This window comes from Eleutherodactylus coqui, chromosome 1 (genome assembly GCF_035609145.1).
Source record: "Eleutherodactylus coqui strain aEleCoq1 chromosome 1, aEleCoq1.hap1, whole genome shotgun sequence".
NCBI classification, from domain to species: Eukaryota; Metazoa; Chordata; class Amphibia; order Anura; family Eleutherodactylidae; genus Eleutherodactylus; species Eleutherodactylus coqui.
This window is the reverse complement of record NC_089837.1, coordinates 368950415-368973693: the sequence shown is the minus strand read 5'-3', so window position 1 is coordinate 368973693 and position 23279 is coordinate 368950415. Positions and strand designations below refer to the sequence as shown.

Genomic DNA, 23279 nt, shown 5'->3' with positions numbered 1-23279 from the left:
TCTGCATGTGCATTCATAATGGAAGCCACGACACAGTGCCAGATCCATAATATGACGATCCAAACAACACCCCATAGACCCCATTGACTTGTAGTATAGTAATCCCATTGGTTTCCATTGTTTTGTTTGTAGGAATAGAGCTGCTCAAGCACAGCCTTATTTTAGGATGTCAAGCCCACTGGAATTAGGCATCTGATGCCAACATAAAGAATGGCTAAATCTAGCTGTAGAAATAAAATCTATACAGAATTCCGATACCCATGAGAATTATTTCCCATGAGGGATTAAATAGATCAGCCAACTTTTATTCCTTTTTTTATACCTATACTGAGTCCATGGACATTAATATGCAAAATGTGCACCCTTAGCCAATTATAGTGAACAAGCATGTAAAATAATGAGCATTGACTTGTTTCTGCTATTTACCTAGTGAGACTGGTATGATTTTTGCTGTTTTTGTGAATCACTGCTGATCACATGATCCTTGAAACACATATATTGTGCATGAGGATTAGGGTATGATCACATGTACAGGCAGCGGTGTGACAAGAAGCATATTCATTACAACATTTGAAAATATGTGTTGAAAAATGTTGCAAGATCCAATGTCAAATATACTTGGTTTACCATATTTTTCTCTTTAAATCCTGATGAAGAATGAGTTACACACATGGTACTAGTTTACATACTTGTACATTTGTTTTATTTTTACTTTTTTCATATTTCATTGCAGTTACATTAACAATCTAAAAGGGAATTTCTGTTGACAAAGATGTCATACAAAGGGCTTTCTTGCAGATTTTTTCCCCTTAAATTCCAATGAAAGTTAATCCTAAAAATAAATGAGAAAAGAATTAGTTACACATTCATACAGCTGTAGACCTTTAGAAATAGACTGTCTTGTGAAAAATAAATAGGGATCTGGTTTACCTATTAAAAATCGAAAAACAACCTTCTAATAGTAAATCAAATCTATACATCCTCAGGCCTTCATGAAATGGGATGTTATATTCCCTTCTGAATGAGGCTTATATTCTTGTGAACGCGTATATTCGGGTGTAGCTATAGAGGGTGCAGAAGTAGCAGTCGCACCAGGTAGGGTCAGTGGGCCTTCTGTCATGTGTGAAGATATCAGTATTATTAATGGCATATAGTAATTAAGGAGCTCTGTTACAAATTTTGGTTTGGGGGTCAGGAACATCAAGTATACCTATAACTCTGAGTATACTCCATATTTCTCCATTATTTTTCAAGTCTGGGCTACATAAAGTTGCCACCCACACAGTGGGCTTCATGTATTAAACTATTGCAAAAAATTTACATTCCCTTGTTGCCCACAGCAGCCTATCAAAGTCCAGCTTTTGAAGCTCTAGAGAAATAAATGTATTTATATGTATAATGTAGTTTTGCTACATTAGCCTAGAAGCGTGATGTCATTCTTGATAAAAAAAAAAAGGTCTACTGGCACCATGTTAGTCAGTCGAATAAAATGTTATTGCTCTCGGTAACAGAAACAAAATAATCTTGTGGATTTAATACCTTGTAATGGCTAACAAAAAGAAATTATGTTAACAGCGCAAGCTTTCAAGACTACTTAGAATTGTTCATCAGTAGAGATGAGCGAGTATACTCGCTAAAGGCAATTGCTCGAGCGAGCATTGCCTTTAGCGAGTATCTCCCCCGCTCTAGACAGAATGTTCGGGTGACGGTGCGAGGGAGCGGTGAGTAGTGGCAGTCAGCAGGAGGGAGCGGGGGGAGAGAGGGAGAGAGAGATCTCCCCTCCGTTCCGCCCCGCTCTCCCCCGCAGCTCCCTGCCCGCTGCCGACACCCGAACCTTCCGTCTCGATCGGGGGAAATACTCGCTAAAGGCAATGCTCGCTCGAGCAATTGCCTTTAGCGAGTATACTCGCTCATCTATATTCATCAGCCATAGTATATCAAAATATCAGAAGAAACATACACTAGCAGAATTACCGCGCTTTGCACAAATCTATTTCATGTAAATGTTTGTTGTTCGTGTATGCGGTTAATTATTTTTTTTTGCTACAGATATGAAGCCAAACTTTTTATAGCACTAAATTAGCCATATAGGTGAATCAGGTGGTGGAAGATTGTAGGCCCTAGACAGCTGAAGTCTGCAGAATGCTCCAGTTGTTTGGCCATGCATAAAGAACAGAAATTCATTTTTATGTATATGAAGATATATATGCAAAGGAACAGAAATAACAGAAGAGAATGAGCTTGGAGAGTAAAGGCCCATTTTCATGGAATACGTATGGTTCAGAAAGATAGTATAAACACTGGCAGCAACTGAACGCCCAACGATAATTAGTTCACTTATCTTTCATTGTTCAATTTACGCAGTCATAAAAGTCAAACGACAATCAGCTCATGTAAATAGGCAGTCCATCTTCTATGAACGACTGCCTGATACTTTGAATGGAGGCTGGTGGTTGGAAGCAATTTTCGACATGCGGCACCTGCATTTTTTGAGTGATTACCGCTCCCATGTGAAGGTACAGGAGCCTTAATCATTTGGATGACAAGTCATCTGGTGTTAAAGGACTCTAAATAGTCTCTAAATTGATTTAAGTTCATAGATTGGTTGACCTCGCTTTATCCCTGGGCCAGATTTCTCAGATGTTGTAACCTGCCATAAATAGAGATGAGCGGGCGTACTCGCTAACGGCAAATACTCAAGCGAGTATTGCCTTTTGCGAGTACCTGCTCGCTCATCTCAAAAGATTCGGGTGCCGGCGGGGGTGAGCGGTGAGTTGTGGGAGTGAGCAGGGAGGAGCAGGGGGGGGGGGAGAGAGATCTCCCACCCTTTCTTCCCCGCTCTCCCCCGCCGCTCCCTAACCCCCACTGGCACCCGAATCTTTTGGGACGAGCGGGCAGGTACTCGCAAAAGGCAATACTCGCTCGAGTATTTGCCCTTAGCGAGTACGCTCGCTCATCTCTAGCCATAAATCCTTCAGAGAGATTCAGTCCTGAGTTCAAAGTATCAAACATTTTTGGGATTTGAAGTTACTTTTAATAAAACAACCTAAATATCCTAATTTTTTTTAGTTTCATCTGTGTGCGTTACATTCTGCTCCATGTGTTTGAGAAATCTGGTTCAGGGATAATAGGGGCAAACAGGTCTGTGAACCTACATTTATTTAGAGCTTATCTGTGAACTAATTAAAGGCCCATTGAGACACAACCATTATCGCTCAAAATGTGCTCAAAAGCCGTCTTTTGAGTGATAATCGTTGTGTCTAAATGTGCCCATCTTTCAGTTTTCTGCCGAACGACGGTTTTCAGTTCTGCTTGAAAAACATCATTCCGCAGAACAGCTATGTTCATGTCTCAGCTCACGTGTGTATATATACTTGTTTTATCGGATATTTTGTTATACCATGCCCGATGAATAAACCTAAGTAGTTTCAAAAGCTTGCTTTGTTAACACAATTTCTGTTTGTTAGCCATTAAAAGGTATTATAATTAAAAGATTTGTTTTTCTCTTAGGGTGACTACCCACTAGCGTTTTTTTTACTGCGAAATTCGCAGCGGTTTTTTTTTCTGCAGGGGTCTTTGGGCTATGGGACATGTAAAGCTTTTGCACGATCGCGATTTTAACATTACAAGTCCCATAGACCTCTGCAGAAAAAAAAACGCTGCGAATTTCGCAGTGAAAAAAAACACTAGTGGGTAGTCACCCTAAATTAGAGAAATATCATTTTGTCATTCTTCAATGGCGTGCTTCAGGTTGCATAATAATACCAAGCAGATGCACTCCAGAAGAGGTCATGCCAGTTATATGACATTTACTTTGACTTGTACTAGAGTGTGTTTGAAGACAAACTGAGGATTGACTGTTGGAGATTGTAAAATTTAAGATCTAGTAGGGGCTTAACTTTATGGTATCTATTTTTTCTGTCTCTAATATGAGTTTTAGGTATATTTTTATGTGCATGCTATACTTACATCACTATATTCTATTTAAGCATTAATAGTAATACCAAACATTACTACTAACCTGTTTCTCTGAAAATAAGACATGCCCTGAAAATAAGGCATAGCATGATTTCCCAGAATTTTTGAGGATGCAAAATGATTTTTCAGGCTTTTTGAGGATGCTTGAAATATAAGCCCCACTCCAAAATTAAGCCCTGCTAACAGTTAACTAAAAAAGTCAATTTAAATAGTGTCCAGGCAGCTATACATGTAAAAAAGTTAAACCTTTTTGAACAAAAATTAATATAAGACACTGTCTTATTTTCGGGGAAACACGGTAGATATAATCTACTACAATTCAAATCTTTACCATAAATTCAGGCCAAAAATGGTAAACAAAACCCCACAATTTATGTTCTTAATCTACAAGTTAAATTGTTTAGTGTGACCTTGCTAATGTGCTTAACCTCTAGTGTGTTACAAATGTGGTTTTAACATGGAGGCACATTCTTTACATTTACAAAAACAATTTTCCGGACTTGTTTAATTACTATACTATCTTAGGATGTAAAATATTAACATATGCTGCTGAAATCTGTACTTCTCAATTACTTTATACTCATCTGCTCTTGGGAAAATGAATTTATTAGATCTGTAGTTCTAATTTCTTCCATATTGCCTACGATGCTTTTTTATGATAGTGTAAATGTTCTGTTTTCCTTATAAGACAGATTGATGTCACAATACCTAGTAATTATTACCGGTGGCTTCATGTGACATTTCTCATATCTAGTTTGTTAGGTTGTTTGAAAATGGAATGGTTCAAAGGCTTACACAGTTCAATTTCTTCCTTTAATAAGCTTGAAGAACTCCACAACCATATTAGCCCGGTCACATTATGTGACTTTCACTTCCAAGATTAATGTATCAAACAAATAATCTATTTTAAAAGCCCTGAATATTTACACAGTGATCCTTACAATATGGTTGCACTGTTTGGTAATCTAAACCTATCTTTAAACAATGGATGCTGCTTCCTGCTAACTAGTTCTTACCAGCTCCTCTAACTTGGTTTTGCTTGCTGGTAGCCATGGATCTTGTGGTCTTTCTTCAACTAGAGGAGGCTGTGGTGGGTTTGGGAAAATCGGCTGACCAGGTTGGAGTGAAAGGTCAGGCTTTGGTGGTTCCATAGCTTGTGTATGTATTGGCTGTTGAATTTCAGTATTTGTTAAATAAGTTGGATTTAATGGATGGGTCTGTGAGGGTAGAAGTGGAAACAGTGAATGATGGCCAGGAACAGGTACCATTGGTTGTTGAGGTATTAGCATAGGGTGGTGTGATGGTAATTTCGGAATTGCATGTGGATGCGGTAGCTGTTGTGGCATCAGTGGAGACATGGGAGCCATTGGATTCTTCAGCCATCCAGACATCGGTTCATAGCCATAAGAAGGATACTACAAAACAGATTTTCTTTTCTTTATACAATTTATTATATACTTCACAAATAGAAAATCCTGCTTGGCTTATCAACAATACATATGGTATGTCTACGATGTTTACCAAAATGGCATCTTATTTTCACATTTGTAGAGAAGTAACATACCTCCTTATGTGTAATATGTAGATTTTCACATTCTGCTCAAAGACTTGCAGTTTATAAGCTGCCACTTTAACATATTTCTATCCATTTAGAACTAAGTGCACATTCATACCGATAACGAAACACGTCTTACCTTCATCATGGATTGGTACCATTTTAAAGGTGTCAGTATCTGCAAGGAAATATTCAGATGTTGGTATTTATGCTTTAGAAAAGTGTATCTCCCACCTTACATTGCAAGTGTACTATACTTGTATCCAAGTTTGTAAAGCACCTGCCATGTAAATGAGTGAATACAGGTCAGCATAGTATTTTCTGTTGACAAGTATTGGATTATATGAGGCATATCCAATTACCTTTCATATGTTGTACCATGGTTAAAGTATAAAGGTTCAGGGCATAAATAGTGATTCCAGGCAAAACATACCTCTAATTGGATGTACTCACAAATACTGTAAATCGTGAGACACATTTTTTGCACTCGAAAAGGATGTTAAGAGAACACCAACTATACAAAAATGCAAAAAAACATTAAAAATTCCATCACTTCCTCCCATCATTACTTCCTTTCTTTTGATTCTATTTTGTTTTATATTTCAATTAAAACTGAGAAATATGGAAAGGAATCTTCATGTTTTCCAGATCAGTCATGCAATTCCTCCTAAAAATCCTGTGTCTGGCTGTAAGAACAACAGCCTCCCTCTTCTGCCATGTCTGGAGTAGGACAAAAAATGCTATGGAGTAACTGCACTTTTAAAACTCTTTTTACATCTCGGAGCAGCTTGTCAAAAGTTGATAGTGGGAGTTTAAGTCTTCAGACCCCACACTGATCCCTGAAATGAAGGGGCAGAAGTACTTACCCGAGCCCTGTGCCACTTTAGCTGTCATCGTTTCTATTGACATCTATGTGTCCATCTTCAGCTGCCAAGAAGAATCAACGAGAAACGATGGCAGACGAAGGGGACAGCACCCGGGTGAGCGTTTTTGCCCCTTTTGTCAGCAAACAGCATGGGACATAGCACCCAGACCTCCACTAAGCAAACCATGTCACTCTGACATGTAATTTTTTTTTAAAGCACAGTTACTCTTTAAGCCCTGCCCCCAGTCCAAGCCCCACCCCCGAGTCAGTCTCCATCCAAAAACAGATCAGGATATTTCTACAAGATTGTTTCAGGAACATGCAGAAAATGCTACATACTGACAAATAGTGAAGGTAAGAGTATACCTTGTTTAGATGTACTATGGATTTCTATGCCCACTGTTCCTTTAAGAAGGGAGAAAGGTAATTGCTGCAGTGTTGTTCTAAAAGTGAATAGTTTGGGGGCATTGTGTGAGAGGTCTAATTTCTCTTGATTTTCCAACTGAGAGTTTTGATTGATATCATTTAGACTGATGGCATCTCCCAAGTGGCTGCTGTTGATTTTCATAATGATATGCCCAAAGGGGTACAACATTTTCTATGATTAGATTAATTGAGGAGTTCTATCAAATCTGCTTTTAATCTGTTAAGGTATGCATTTTAAAAGGAAAATTCCAAATTCTCATTAATCAAAATCAATAAAAGCTAATTTAAGCATTATTATGGATGTATCATGCTCAGGTCATTGTGTTTATAAAGGAGCACAGCTAAAGCTGACCCTACACAGCAAATAAATGCCTGAAAAAATGGATAATTTCTACTGATATGTACAAACTCTCATCCATGTTCTTGTACCTGCTTGTTTGGCCGACATCTCTTTTTCCATTATAAATATGCATATTTGGGTCAGCCAAATGTGCATATTTATTTTAATTAGGAGAGGAGCGTAAGTCGATGCCAGACCCATCTCCTGTGGGAACAAATATATAAAAAGATACAGAAAAACACTTATTTCCCTACCTCATAACTTAAATTAACATATCCCGGATGCTGGGGATGAGGCGGAAGCTGCAATTAAACATGTGTCACGTTAGTAATATGAAGAGTATGGAACACATAAACATGTAGTACTTTACTTGGAAATCTTTTCAAACTGTAGCTCAAATACTTAGGTTGGGGCCTGTCAACATCACATTTGGAGCCTACCATCAGATATATGTTCCTGACAAAATGACTGTAACCTATCGTACCACATAGGCATTCAGTGGGATATGTTGCCTATACAGCACCCTACACCTCCACTTTACCCCAAACTGGAGAAGTAGTTTACTGTTCCTCAGGGTTGTGGAGCATGGCCAGGAAGAGACTATCTGAGGGATGAGCACCGAGGAGCAACTTCTGCTATCTTCTTCCACTTCCATGGGGAACCTGCAGTGACATAACTGTCTGTATATGAACATTTACTATATATGGCCAGTTAGATCAGCCAGCAAACTCCAGCAGTAGCTTGTCGTCATCAGGAGCTCACTTGGTTACTGCCCCTGCCATCAGTAAAGAGCCTGCCGGAGAATAAATGACAGGCGACCCTCCGCTTCTCCCATATCCCATATTTATACAGTATATATGTTTTTTTGCAGAACTCTAATAGACAGACTAGCATAGTCTACTATGCTATTTCATACCTTTTTACATTATACTGATCTACAGCATCCAGACAAAGGCAAAAAGGACACTCTTTTGGCCACTGTCTGACTGGAGGAGGCCTATGGACACTTCTAGCATCAGGAATTTTCTTGACCTAAACGCCTATTCAGATGAACGTGAATTTCTCCTCTTGTTCGGCCGTGATAATCAGGAAAAAACCAAACCACTGATTTCAATAGGATTTCGGTGGTTTCGTTTTTTCCTATTGGGATTCTCGCCCGTTAATTCTACTGCAAAGAAAAGATAGAACCTGCCCTATCCTTCTCGCACTACGTGTAGGAAGGATCGGGCGGCACCTGTCTTTCTGCGGTTATTTTCAAGCTCCTGCGCTCTGGCGCATAGTTTGAAAAACCGGTGAAGGGATTCCCCTCATCAGCACGGAGCATAGTTGCGCCTACACTCATCTGAATCCGCCCCTAGGGCTTCGACAGGCGAAAGTATGCACGGAAATGCAGCGTATTTGCTCTTGAACAAGTTTTTTGAGAGGGCAATAATAAGGCTTTTGCATGCATCTGCACATAGTACTGTGATTTTTGCACTTGCAGGGCCAGTTAACACCCACATATGACACCCCCTTTCCGTGGACTTGAGTGGCTATAAAAGCCTAATAAGAGCCAGCCGTCTTCTTTTGCCTGTGTTTTCCGTAGTGTCACACCCTTCCCTTTGATTTTTTTGAACCTGCCATAGACTTCTAAAGCACTTTAGCTGCATTAAGTGCAGAAAGATAGGGCAGGTCCTATCTTTTCACACATGTAGGAAATACAAACATGAAATATGCTCATGAGAACAAACCCATTGAAATCAATGGCTTCTATTTGCTGTGTTTTTCAGGCGTGATTTTCACATGCGCAAAAACGTGCACAAACACATTTGTCTGTTTAACCCTTAAACTCTAATTGATAGTAACATAGTATGTACAAGTAGCATTACTAAGGCAAAATGTAAGGATATTGTGAAGAACAGATTTTCATAATTTTTTATTTTTTTCTGGATTTCATTTTCATTATGCTTCAGGATGAATAAACAGATTTCAAATCCATTTAGCCCATGGATGGGTGGCTGCTGCTCTCATCATCTCTGAGTCTGTGTGCCGAGTCAGGACTATGTACTACATATAGTTCATCCAGATGTCCTAACTCTGCAGAGATCTGGCACTCACAGACTAGGAATACCTGGACATTGAGCACATTAAGCCCACTGGCTGTCTGAAAAAAGGATCTGAATTCTGTTCTCTACCTCATTATTCATCATCTACTGCACACTATACGCAGGGATGCAGAACTTCTGGAATTTGGATGACTGTATTAATATTTTTTTGACTTTATAAATACCTAAGCAAGTAACTTGCAAATACAGAAGACTTGTGAGATCAAATATCTCAGTTTTCTTCCTTAGGTCCACGAGGAAAAGAGTGCTTTGCTCTTGAAACATGTAGTATTCCTCAATAACCATGATATCTAGCAACTTTGTGCATCCTCAATGGGCCGGAGAGCATCTTGATTTCACTTCTTACTAACAGCCTTTTTAAACTCTAACTTGGACTGCTATCTAATTGGTCCTGGAAGAGGTATAGTCCTGGACAGACTTTACAAGCATTTAATAGTGTTGTGCCTTTTCTAATACAACATAGCAAAATGAGTGTTGTAGTGTGCTATCCACAACAGGTATGCCTTTAGCCTATCATTTCAAAAGTGCTCTTAGGAGCCATCTGTTGGGATTCCCTTACGGATTCCTGTGATTGGAATAGGTCCCTCAGGATATGCCCATGATGAATACTTCAGGCTTCCTCTCTCTCTGCCTCTGTTCTCCATATAGGAAGCCCAGTACTATGAATACAGAATTATAGTTGGGGGCCCTGTTACAGATTTTGCCTTGAGGCCCAGAAGCTTCAAGTTACGCCTCTGTGTCCTGAAGTGCATGGACTGATTGGTGGACAGGAAGTCATTTGCCCTAGTCTACCAATTAGTGATAATGGAATCGTATAAAACCTGGCTGCGCCCTGTGACGGGTGCCAGTTATTTTGCGGATGTCTTCTGCCTGTGTGAAAGCTGTCTTGAGCTCTATCTGTCTGTCCCAGAGCCCTGCTGTTAGGATCCTGTTGCATCCGCCTGGTTCTTGGTGTGTGTGCATGCAATTTGTAACTCAGTCTGTTGTTTGAGTCATGTGTTGTGTCTTCCCACGTTCCGTCACATGAGTGATGTCTGATGCTTGTTTCCCTACAATGTCAAATGGGTAATTGTCTGAAGCCTTAATATAGTCTGAATTATGCCTTAATCCCCTCTGTTCTTAGGTGCGCGGAAGCCTGAAAGAATCTTTTCCGTTTGTTCGTGTGCAAATGCCTCACTCATGTTTCGTTTTGTGTGGCAGTGGTCTCCTGTCTGTCCTGCTTTGTTTCTATGGTTATTTTTATTTGTCACCTAGAGATAGACGAGGCTCTGTAGGTACAAGACATGAGGGCGTCCTTTTCAGGACGATCAACCTTATTGCAAGCAGGAAACGCCAAGCCCAATATGTTAGTGAGGGTAAGCACTCCCATACCTGTGTATGTCTCATTATGTGTTTTTCACGTGTTGGTGATAAAGACATATTTATGTTATGTTCATGTGGGTCAATAAAGAATATGTCATATTGCGATGGTAACATTTGTGCAGACCAGGTGAATAGGCTCTGCACAAACGTAACAATTAGTCTCTCTCAAATGAGAAAGACAGTGGACCAAAAATGTTGCAGACCTACTACCTTAGCAGAGCAATGCTTTTTTCCCAGACTGACTGCCTATTTACAACAGCCTTTGTTTGCTATGTCATATGCAGAATACAAACTACTGTAAATAGAAATCTGTATTCAGTTAAAAGGGGTTGTCTGTGTTGTAACATCTTAGGACAAACTCTTTGCCATGCACTAACATAACAAATAGTGATGTATTCAACTCTCACTGCTCCTGCTGTGTCCCACTGCTGGTTCTCGGTCCCCTGCTCTGGTCTTTTTAGAGCTGCAGTCCTGCCCGCTTTACAGGACCCCGCAGGGGCTGCAACCCATAACAGAGCTCAGCAAAAAAGCATTGCTCTGCTGAGGTAGTAGGTCTGCAACATCTCATGGTCATGTTTGTGCAGGGCTTATTCACCTGGCCTGCACAAATGTTACCAACACGTCACAACATGGCATGTCCTTTATGGACCAACATAAACATAAAATAAACATGTATTTATCACCAACACATGAGAAACACATAATGAGACATACACAGGAATGGGAGTGCTTTCCCTCATCAACACATTGGTCTCGGCGTTCCCTACCTTAAATCAGCTTGATCGTCCTGACAAGGACAGCCCCATGTCTTATACCTACGATTGATCGCTGAGATCTTCTATTGGCTGCAGCCCCTGTGATATCCTGTAAACCAGGCAGAACTGCAGCTGTAAACACAGACCCCGGCAGGACACTGAGGGGCAGTAAGAGGTGACTATATCACTATCTGTTATGTTAGTGCAAGGGAAAGGAGTTGTCCCGAGATGTTACGACTTGGTCAACCCCTTTAATGTTGTCATAGGAGTGCACTAATATTTTATCTAATCATTGATGCCCCAATGTTGTGGGATACTTGCATATTATATTATCTGATACAAAGGTATTGAATCCTCTGGCGTGATTCTGCCCTGCAAGTACATAATATACATTACTAGGAATATATGCACAAAGCCTATTGTAGTAATATCTTTTATGAGTCTTGATTTTGATTTTACTTCTTTGGAAGAAGTTATGGATCTATAGAAATGCAAAAAGCTGGCATTAGGTTAAGGAATCAAAATGTAATTACTAAGAAAAACAGATAACTGTATTTGTACAAGAATTGGTTTTCCAATTGACTGACTAATTTCCCTATAGACAAGGAGGAGTAAGTGGTTACTCCAAACTGTGAATAACAACTCAGGGAAAATGTTTGTTATAATCAGAATTTATGGTCATCTTCTGTTTGTTACTTATTCTTTTAACCCTTTCCAATCCACTGTCTGACATCTTCCTACATTCTGATTGAAGCCTGTGCAGCTCCGATGTCGGAAGATGTCCAGTATTCTTACTATATATTGCCGGCTGCTTTGTTGTCTGGGCCTCTCCGGCATGTCACATACTGCAGTACTGGCTCTAGCCAGCAGATGGCTCCATTGTATAATGGCAGAAAGAGAAAGCCCCCTAGGAAACCCTGCATCCAAAATTTGATTGCAAAGGGTTAATCATGAGTGGTAGACCTTGAAATAATATTACTACTCTTGCAACTAAACATATTATGAAATACAAAATACTACTACTAATAATAATAATAATATGTTTAGGTCAAACATTGGAAATGCATTTCATAGTATAATTTAAACTTACTGGAATGGAGAAAGCAGCTCCAAGGAGTGATGTGAACATAATCCAAAACTTCATAATGTCACAAGACTATTGTAGACCTGCAAGTGTGATTCAGGTAGAGTTAAATACATGTTCTAAATTACTACTGCACAATCTTATTAGCAAGCTCAACATCCAGTTTCCACATTGCGTTTATCTAATTATTTTCCTTACCTACTAATTAGTAGGTTATGACATACTATGGAAATGAAAATATAGTCCAGCTCACCAATAACTGCCTCTGGCCACAAATGAAATGGAGCATTACACCAAATTTCTTGCGGAGTGTATAGAAAAGTTCAGCATCCAGGCTTTAGATCAAATCCAAGATTTTGTTGAATTACTACATACAACACAACATATACAGGACAACTTCTGAGGCGTTTGATCCTTAGTAGAGATGAGCAAGCATACTCGATAAGGCAAACTACTCGAGCGAGTAGTGCCTTATTCGAGTACCTGCCCGCTTGTCTCTAAAGATTCGGGTGCCGGCAGGGGGCCGGGACAGCGGGGAGGAACGGAGGGGTAATCTTGCTCTCCCTCTCCCCCCTGCTCACCGCCACAACTTACCTGTCACCCACACCGGCACCCGAATTTTTAGAGACGAGCGGGCAGGTACTCGAATAAGGCAATACTAGCTTGAGTAGTTTGCCTTATCGAGTATGCTCGCTCATCTCTAATCCTTAGTTATAACTATTCCAAGCGGTGTTTGTCATATGTGTGTTGGAGCGTATGCAGTAAAGCCTTAGATTTTATCTTAAACTTGGGCACTGAACTTCTCTATGTACTTGTTATCATGTACAGTATGCCACTGTTTCTTCAACTTCACATAACGTCATCAAAGAAATATTAAATATTAATCCATAACAAAAATACAGAATTATATTTACTTAGATAAAGCAAATTCAATTAAAGTGCCATTTTATTTTAGCAAAGATCTAGTGATTTCCCATCAACATCCCTCCAAAAATAAGTTCTATTTATTCTGAAGGTCTCAATTCTCTATCTAGATGATCTTTTTATAGTGGTGATTTTAACAGGAAAGGGAAGAGTGTTGTCACATCTTTAACTGCACCCTGTTATTTTCATCCTAAAAATAACCATCCTAGAAGTTTCACAAAAATTGTCAGATTTGGGGTAAGTTTTTATCTTTTCTACTTGTTTAGCAAGTGCAAAACCTTATATTCACATGCTATTTTTATGACCTCAAAGGTTAACTAACATAGTAAGTGGTGATTATGAAGTTCCTGCGTCCCAATGCAAAGTCAGCAACAGAGTCACTGCCCTGCCCACCATGTGCCATTTATTATACTAGTGTCTTCTAATTTGGCAGAGTGGTCTTTGGACTCCTTTAGTCAGAAACTAAAGCCCAGATGTGATTGCTGCCTCTGCACCCTCTAGAACCACTAAACTGATTTATGTTTCCACTATGTGTAAGACCGGTCTCACACGAACGGGTCGAATCCAGCCCTGTCCGTGGCGTCAGTGCATACCTTTCAACTCCTGTATTGCGGATGGTCGCGGAAAGCCTCTGTCAGGCATGCGCAATACAGAATTTTAGTTTAAAACTTTACTTTTCCCGCGCCGTCGCTAGGCGATGACGTGGATACCTGCGACTTGTCCGCAATGTCAATTGCGGATGGGCCATGGGTCGGACGGCTTCCATTGACTTCAATGGAAGCTGTCCGTGTTGAGTCCGCACTAAAATAAAATATGCTGCAATTTCATTTGCTTGAGCGGAAAGCTCAATGTTTTATTGTAAGCGTGTGGAATGTCGCGAATCGTCTGTGCGGGTGCAAATCGTGGATTCCGCAATTTCAACCCGGGTGTGTGAGACCAGCCTGACTGTTCTGATCTGTTTTCAATATAAACATCCTGTGTTTAGTGTATATTGTGTGAAAAGCACTGTATATCATGACCGTACATGAAAGACAGGCAGCACTAACCCAAAACCAACATGGGGTGGAGTGGAACGTTGCACGCCTTCAGGAATCAGACCCACAATCCACTCAAACGTCCAAATAATGCAAGGAAGGCAGGATCCATGGTGCAGCAAAATATCCAGATGGACCTCCTTTATTCCTCAAAATCTCATGACAGCGACGTTTCAACTGCACTCTTTATCAAGCTTGATAAAGACTCCTGAGTGTAGTCGAAAGGTCGCTATGATGAGATTTTGAGGAATAAAGGAGGTCCAGCTAGATATTTTGTTGCACCACAGATGCTGCCTTTTTGTACTATTTGGATGTATAGCATGACCGTGTCAGTGTGCTTCTGGACGATAAATCATCATGTAGAGTAAAAAGCTTGTGGGTCTTCCAAAAGTTGGGGCCCTGATGTGATTTATAGTTTTGTACCTTCTATAGTTACTAAGAATCATAGCAATGTTCACAATGGCTGGATAGTTATTAACATTGTACAAGGTGGATAATTGTGATGAAGAGATTTACACTAATTATGGAGTAGAGATATGAAAATTGGTGCAAAGGAAAAGTGAAGTAGTTCTACAATACAACCAATCACGTTCCCCCTCTACCAGAGGCGTAACTTGAAGCTCCCGGGCCCCGATGCAAAACTTGTAACAGGGCCCCCAACTATAATGCTTTACTTATAGTACTGGGTTCCCTATATGGAGAAGAGAGGCCTTATGGGCCCCCTAAGGCTCCTGGGCCCGGGTGCAACCACATCCCCTGCATCCTCTATAGTTACGTCCATGCCCTCTACTCTTCCTTAGTCAGAACTCATCGGAAATACTGTGTCCAGTTCTGGTCACCCCACTTTAAAACAGACAAACTGGAGCAAGTTCAGAGAAGAGTTACCAAGATGGTAAGCAGTCTGCAAATCATGTCCTATAAAGAACAGTTAAAGGATCTGGGAATGTTTAGCTTGCAAAAAGGAAGGCTGAGAGGAGACTCAATAACTGTCCACAAATATTTGAAGGGCTGTCACACTGCAGAGGGATCAGCCCTATTCTCATTTGCACAAGGAAAGTCTAGAAGCAATGGGATGAAACTGAAAGGGAGGAGACACAAATTAGGTATTAGAAAAACCTTTCTGACAGTGAGGGTGATCAATGAGTGGAACAGGTTACCACGGGAGGTAGTGAGTTCTCCTTTAATGGAAGTGTTCAAACAAAGTCTGGACAAATATCTGTCTGGGATGATTTAGTGAATCCTGCACTGAGCAGGGGGTTGGACCTGATGACCCTGGAGGTCCCTGACAACTCTACCATTCTATGATTCCAACTCTACTTTTCTTTAAGCCTTTTTTAAATGAAAGCTGCAACTTCAGAGTGCGTATATTGGATTTAGGATGAAGATTTGCATATTTAGGCCATATACTGTACTTGTATTCTTGGTACCACACATTACACGGGCTTCTAAGAAAGTAATGGTCAACTTGCCACATTACAAGGGATCTCCGTTGTAGTCCTTAAAGAAAGCATGTCCTCTGACAAGTTGAACGAGCTGCATACCTTTACCGCTAGGTCTTCGCTAATTCCGCTAGCGTTTTTTATGTTTTCTTCTAGCCCCCACTTGCCCACAGCAGCTCCCAGCTGTAAAGGTATGCAGCCCATTTCACATATCCAATGATGTGTTGGGTTCTCTTTAACTCCATTGAAGTTCACATTGTACACAACCAAGGCGGGCGCAAGGGGCAGTCATAGACAAATCAATTGCTCACTTGCACATCTCTGACACATGTTTATCCATATTTTTGATTAAAAATGAGCGGATCCTGGCTCATTTGTTCTGTGGGCAGAGAGCTCAGTGTACAGAAGTTATCGTTGTTGTTCATTAACTTGGAGAAGGCATCTGAAGCCGCATATTTGCTGGAAAGGCATCCTGCACACAAACTCACAGCTGTAAATTCATCTTCAGCTTTCTTAAGTGATTCAGAAGAAACTGGCACTCACAGGGTATATATGATGGTATAAAAGAATCCTTTGCTTATTGTTTCAAAATGCAACTTTCATGAAGCACCTGTATAATTATACACGTGTCACGATGTTAACAGTGTAGCTTGTGCGGCTGCTCTTGAAGCAGGCATGTGGAAAAGAGTGGGCGGTGAAGTATGCTGGAGAAAGCAATGCGATGAGGCGAAATATAAACACAGTTATCGCTCATAGGCACGTGCAACATTATTTTCTGCTCTGTTTTTCAATGCTATGATACCAAACTGTATAATTTCTGTTATTAGCCAGTGTACAGGTGGATAATGCATTTCTTGTACAGCAAAGGCAGCATGTATATTGCAAGAGGCATGCTGGGTAACACGTTCTATACAGAAGTATTGTTGAAATACCCCAAATATATTTTTATAAATACAATTGATATGTGCATGTATTGTACTTGAGTTTTTCACAACTGTTTAGTAATTGAGTGCATCCAGAGAAACCATTCTAGGCACAGAAAGCCCCGCTAAGGCCCTGTTGTCTATAACTTTATTTAGGGGGTGTGGTCACTGAGTCATATATTAGTTCTGGGGTCTGGTCTGTATTCATTTTGGGGCGTGCTGAAAGAGTCATATGTATGATTTGTGATTGAAATGCTGTAACTTGGGGGTGTGCCATTGATAAGTAGAGGGCATTACAAAAATTCTGTGCTGTATTCTAAGTGCAGCACTTTTGTTCTCCTATATGGAATATCGCTGATGTCCCTTCTGAAAAGTTGACAGGTGTGCTCATAATGTAGTGTTATTGGTCCATAAAATCTACAGTAATTTGTCCATTTATATCCTAATCTAGGTAAATAAAGCATAACAATGTGAAAGTAGGGGCCGCAGCGGGAACTGCAGGTTTCATTAGTGTAGGCCACTCATGACTGGGGTGGTGAGGGAATGAGGGAGAGGAAAGAGTTAATGGGGGTGGGGTAATGGCAGCTGGAGCAGGAGTTTTAATAGGTTGAGTTTGAATGGGATGCTGGTGGGGGGGGGAGAGTTAGGTTTAGGGGGTGGAGTCAGAAGGTATAAGAGGGATAGGGAGTAGTGAGCGCCATTTTAGGTGAAAAACAACTTGGTAGTCCCACCTACCCTCCCTTATGTTGGTGGTTGGTGAGTATGGAGGGCTAGTGGATGTTTTGGCGGATAGATACAAAAGATTGTCATGGCAGCTTGGCGGGTGGGGGGTCCTTGGAGTCAGTTTTATAGTGGTTGGGAGGGGGGAGTCTGGTGGGTACGGCCTCACCTTTAGTATTCCCTCCTTCATGTTAATTTTGGTTGTCTGGTGCTGGAGACACGACCTATCGGGGGAGTCCCTCCAGGCCGATTTATTCTATGCAATATTGGCCAATTAAGGTGGCTAGTGGTGCCCCTGAGCCAGATGTTACGGTTGGGGACAAGGTACGGTTAACGAGTTATGCACCAGATTGTGGGGCTCCAAGGACCTCCCTCTCGTTGTTCGGATTAAAAATAAACTGGAATTGTTATTTGTTCGTGTGTATAATAAATGGCTGCTGTGGCCAATTAATCCAAAATGCGGTGTCTTGTTTTATTCCTGGGAAGGGATGTGTTGGCTGCAGCGGGAGTGACTCTGACCTACCCTGGTCATGATACAATACAAGCCAATGCAGCCAACTATATTACTAAAACCTCTAGGATGCATGTGTTGTCTACCTGGGGGCTTGCATACCTGGGTATGTTAGCACTGCATTAAAGTGACATTCTAGTATTGGGACAAAAATCTGTCCCAGAACAGGAAAGCGTGGGGCGTAGATTACATGCAGTTGTTCTCTGCTGTTCCTACATCCCACTTGTTCTGGGTCCTGTTTTTAACCATCCGAGATGGCCAATACAATCTTTATGCTATGTAATTCCCACAGTGCATTGGTAGTGTTAGACTACTGTAGTATCCCAGAGTTGGGTATTCCATTACTTCTGCAGTGATGACAGTGTTAAATATGTGTATTAAATGTAAAGTGTTTTGTGGTTATGATGTTCACCATTATGCACTGTGTAAGGTTTACTGACAAGGTTTTCCAGCCTCTAAGTGAGTACTAGTCACCTAGTAAACGTCAGAGGAGTGTTTAGCCAGGTTCAGAGGGCATGTGGTTGGTAGATACCCTTTATAGGCTGGGTTAGTGTGACAGTATAAAAGGAAGGAGTGGGCGGAGTTACCTTAGTCTAGTCCAGGAGTCTATTTCAGAGAGGCATGTGACAGAGACCAGGAAGAAGGAGAAAGCCTCTGCAAGTCATTGCAGAGCTCTCCAGTGCAGTGGGAAGGAAACAACATCACAAGTGTGAGTACTCTGGAGCCCAGAACTGTCAGCTGAGAGAACCAGAGTGAAAAAAAGGGTGAAGAGGAGAAACTGAGTACTTTCATCTGCTCTATAGGAATAAAGCTGTGTTGTTTTATTTTGACTCCTTAAGTCCCTTTCCACCAATCTAACACCTGCACTGAGATATCACACTACGTTCTCCAGGGTCATAGAGTTTCTACCCCCTTTTATTTATTTCTCCACTTTTTGTATTTTATTATTTTGTTTGTAACGGGTCCCTACCTGTACATGAACCGGCGTCACGACAAAACTACATCTTCCCCTGCCCGACTAAGCAGTTAGCACCCCATTGGGTTATTACCATGTTACCACGCCCGACCCTGCGGGCAGCAGGCCATAAAAACTGCCAAAGTTACCACTGTATGTGGCATACCACTCCAGATTGCAATTGTCCCCGTTTTAGGGGAGCAGTAGAGCCGCCGTGACTACGATCTTAATTCCTCGCTGCTTTCCTCCCCTCATAGGTCTGCGCTCAGTCATGCCTCATTACACAATCAATGCATTGAACATGCTCTGATTGGCAAGAGATGCTCATGTGATCAGCCTTAGCCAATTAGACAACAGTGCACAGTGTACATTAGCTAGTAAGAAAATTGCTGTGGCCATCTTGGACAACTAAAAAAGAGGCCCTGAACCAGCGGATCAGAAGGGTGACAGAAGAATAAGTGCAGGTAATATACTCACTTCCCCCTCCTGTCACAGAACAGAATTTTGTCCTGAAACTGGAGGATTGCTTTAACCCTCATGTGGTACCATGAGGTCTATTTGACCCCAGCCTTGTTCATTGCAGGTCTGCTTTTTAAAACTGGTACGACAGAAGGGCTAAATCAACTAAGAACATAATCAGATGGCTGCTTTTATTTACAATTGCACCACTAAAAGATGAGAGCTGGAATCTGATTGGTCATAATGGGCAACTTCTTCACTTTTCCTTGGATAAATCTCCCTGTTCTTGTTTATAGTGTGTTATCACTTGGGATATGTTCATGCATAAAGATTTACGTGGGCTGATGTAAAAAGTAAAAAAAAATATATATGAAAAGGAAATCTTAAAAATGTAATTAATACACTATGGTAGAGAACAGTACAGGTTATTGGTGCATGATATAGCTACTTCAACTCCCAGTATGTTGTGTCCATTGAAGACAAACTTCGGTGTAGTTTTCCATAGAAAAAGACTTACACCCCATTTAGATGGGACGAGCTGTGGGGTAAATGATCCTTGAATCTTGTCCCATTGATACTCGTTCCTGTGCTGTTACACAGGAGCGAGTATCACCTACATCACTAAAAACGCTGCTGGCATGGAAGAGGAGTAGGCCGGTGGGAGGGATCTCTTCTTTTCACTTTAAACAGACAGTCATTCAGAAGTGAATGACTGCTGTTTACACTGAATGGCACGTCATTCAGTTTTCTGAATTCTAATTCGGTTGTTACATGCCTTTAAACGGGACGACTACCTTCAAATTTCCGTGGGGGTGCAGGACTTTGAACAATTCTGAATAATAAACATCCTGTGTAAATAGGCCTTTTTAAAGATTTTCTTGAAACGCTCCCCTGATATCATCAAAACCAAAAACCCCTGCTTGCACATATGAACTCAGCCTTAAATAACTTAACCATTCTATACTATTTCTTGGTAGTGTGTGCTGTCAGCCATGTATGGTATGAAATCTGATAGAAAAGATCCAAGTGTCACAGCACAGAGCTCTGTAGGAATCAAGTCTTTTCCAAGTTTCCTGATGGCCTGATCTACTTTGTGACGTGTAGTGTAGAAAATACATTGGCAGTGTCTTGAGTTCCTTTTGGTTGCTTTCCAGACCTCCCCATTGTTATTGGGCACAGTGAATAAAAAGTCTGCTGTTGTCTCAAGCTATATATATTCTTTAGAGATTGAATATGTCATGTATTTCTGGGAAGGAGTCATTTTTATTAGTATGTAAGCTCAAAGATTTGCAGTGTCAGAAAACTATTTCTCAATACTAGCATTCATCTAAACACCTTGTATGACTGATTTTCCTATTTAGATTCTTATAATAATAAAAAATGCCTCCATACAAAAAGCACAAAATATTGTTCTACAGGGAAATGTAGTGGCTCAGACTTAGTAGGGCCCCTCCATAATGTTATATGTCTGTCTCAAGCCATTGTCTTGTCAGTGTCTTGTTTGTGGAATACATCAGATTTATGTGGATTAAATGGTTGCAGGACTGAGAGGGTTAATGTCTGGTATGTCTAGTCCTGTCTGGAAAATGTATCGTATTTTGTGTATCATTTTATAGTCACGTGAGGATGTGAGATGTATAAGTTTGCAGAATGCAAGGAGAGGAGAAGGGAGAAAGTCAGTGAGTGAGTGAGGCACACAGACACTGGACAGATCAGTCTGCATGTGGAGAGGATGGAGGAAGCTGAGCGACTTCTTCATGCTCGGCCTGGGCCCTCGGTGCTGCTACTAAGCGTGAGGAGTAGGACAAGCCGCTTCGTAGTGAGAGGAGGACAACGAGAGTGAGTGTTGACTGGTAGAGAGAGAGTTGCTGGGAGCGGGATCACACAGATAACCTGGACTGTGGATCACCTGAATACCCTGAGAATCCTCCCTGTTGCATCACTCTAGCTTGTTGTATGTGTACCAAGACTGTTTGTTTGGATTGGAGTTTAAAGAGTTACAGTAAACGGACAGAACCGACCATTCCCAGTTCTTGTTCAGAAAGTTGCCCTGTGTGTGGACTACTTTATTTCATCTGGAAGATCTGAGGATCTGTGATCTCCCCCAGCAGTAACATGGTTGGGTCCCAAGCCACCCCCAGGGGAGGAGATGGTAGAGCCACATGACAAGAAGTTTCTCTACCCCGCTATCTCCTCGGCTGTAGATTGCATTATCAACATATTACATATAGACATTAAAGGGGACTTGCAACCTCAAAAAGCGATTCATAGTCCAGTCACTAGGACCCTTGCAATCACAAGAAGAGCAAGGCTCCTTCAGCAATTTTTCTGCGCAATTCTGCTCTTGATCAGCCACTGTACAGAGAAATAGAGCATATACCCATTGAACAGGGCTCTGCTGCAATACCAGACACAACTCAAGGGCAGAACTACAGGTCATTCTGAAGTAGCTTTGGCCTGTAGAGATCCCATCGTTCTCACTTTAACCAGTCAGAAAGTAATGGCATATCTTAGAAACAAAGCTGCTTTTATGGGTATGTTGACATGGAGTGAATATGCTGCCTAATTTCTACTGTTGATTTGCTTGCGAAAATGATGCAGCATATTATAGTAGTAGGAAACTGGATGAGATTTAAAGAAATTTTGTAGCAAACCTGAAGTATAAACTAACTTGTGTGGATTTTAAATCCGCAGCTTGTCAACTTAGGTCGACTGCACATGGCCAGGTCAGATTCCGCATGTGGGATCCCACAGCGAAATCCGACCATGTGCCCAGCTGGTGACCCCAGCGTACCTGTCCGCCGTCTTCTAATCTGTGCTGTGCATGTGCCAGCCGGTGCAGCGGTGCACATGCGCAGTGCAAATTATGCGGCGCCATCGCTAGGCAATGATGCTGATCCTGCGACCTTTCTGCAATGATGATTGCAGAAGGGTCGCTAGGTGGACTGCTTCCATTGACTTCAACAGAAGCTGTCCGCATGGAAGCGGCACACAATCACAGCATGCTGCAATTTCTCCTCTATGAGCAGAAAATCGCAATTGATTTCTGCTTGTGCAGAGGAAATCGCGTTTTGCCATAGCATGCTGTGGGCAGCATTTGCTGCGGAATCCGCCCGTGTGCGTGCAGCCTTAGGCTACATTTACATGGGCAAGTATGTTATCATTCCAAGAAGCTGTGACTACTATCGCACTCTAAAACGTGTGATTTTCATTGTGAGTGTGATCTGTTTTGCAACAGAATCGCACTGCAGCACGGTAGATGCGATTGTTACATGGGTTTTTTACACGTGTGAAAGTTGCATGTTGTTTCAATTTTTAAAAAAAATTAAAATCGCATTGCACTCGCATGAAACTGGCATGTGCATGCGAGTGTGATTTTTTAAAATTCTCCCATAGGAAATAAAACATGCTGCAATTTTTGTGCAGCATGAAAATATACCGATTACAAATAAGGGTTTCTATATCTGTGCGAGTTTTGTGCATCTTGCAACGCACAAAACTCACGCGAGAATATCAGCCATGTAATACTGCAGATTGGAAATGGATTTGTAGCCGATTTTTTCTGCTGAGTTAAATAGGGAATTGAAAATCTGCAACAAACACAAATTGATTCCTCTGCAGATTACACTCAGCAAAATCTGCAGGTAAAGACATTTTTTAAAATAAAAAGAGCCTCACCTTTTGCATCCTTTCTCTGCCCCCATGAAGAATCTTACGTGCTTGCTTGCTGGTCCCTACTTGATATTCGTGCGAATATTAGGGTGTTCGGGATGTTCGTTATTCGTAACGAACACCATGCGGTGTTCTGGTTAATTTAACTTTCTTCCCTGAGACGTTAGTGCTT

General features: G+C 41.2%; 2 protein-coding genes across 4 annotated transcripts in view; one reads left to right on the top strand and one right to left on the bottom strand.

Moving 5' to 3' along the window:
- Positions 1 to 23279, top strand: part of ARHGAP6 (Rho GTPase activating protein 6) — a 522685-nt gene that overhangs the window by 365937 nt on the left and 133469 nt on the right. The window lies entirely within an intron of this gene.
- Positions 697 to 23279, bottom strand: part of AMELX (amelogenin X-linked) — a 677225-nt gene continuing 654642 nt past the window's right edge. For both annotated transcript variants that reach the window (XM_066578000.1, XM_066578005.1), the window contains 5 exons: positions 12477 to 12553; positions 7419 to 7466; positions 5673 to 5711; positions 4995 to 5393; positions 697 to 832 (listed from right to left, as the gene is read on the bottom strand). In XM_066578000.1, the coding sequence (XP_066434097.1) occupies positions 827 to 832; positions 4995 to 5393; positions 5673 to 5711; positions 7419 to 7466; positions 12477 to 12530 (546 nt within the window). In that variant the 5' untranslated portion in view covers positions 12531 to 12553 and the 3' untranslated portion in view covers positions 697 to 826. The remainder of the gene's footprint in view (positions 833 to 4994; positions 5394 to 5672; positions 5712 to 7418; positions 7467 to 12476; positions 12554 to 23279) is intronic.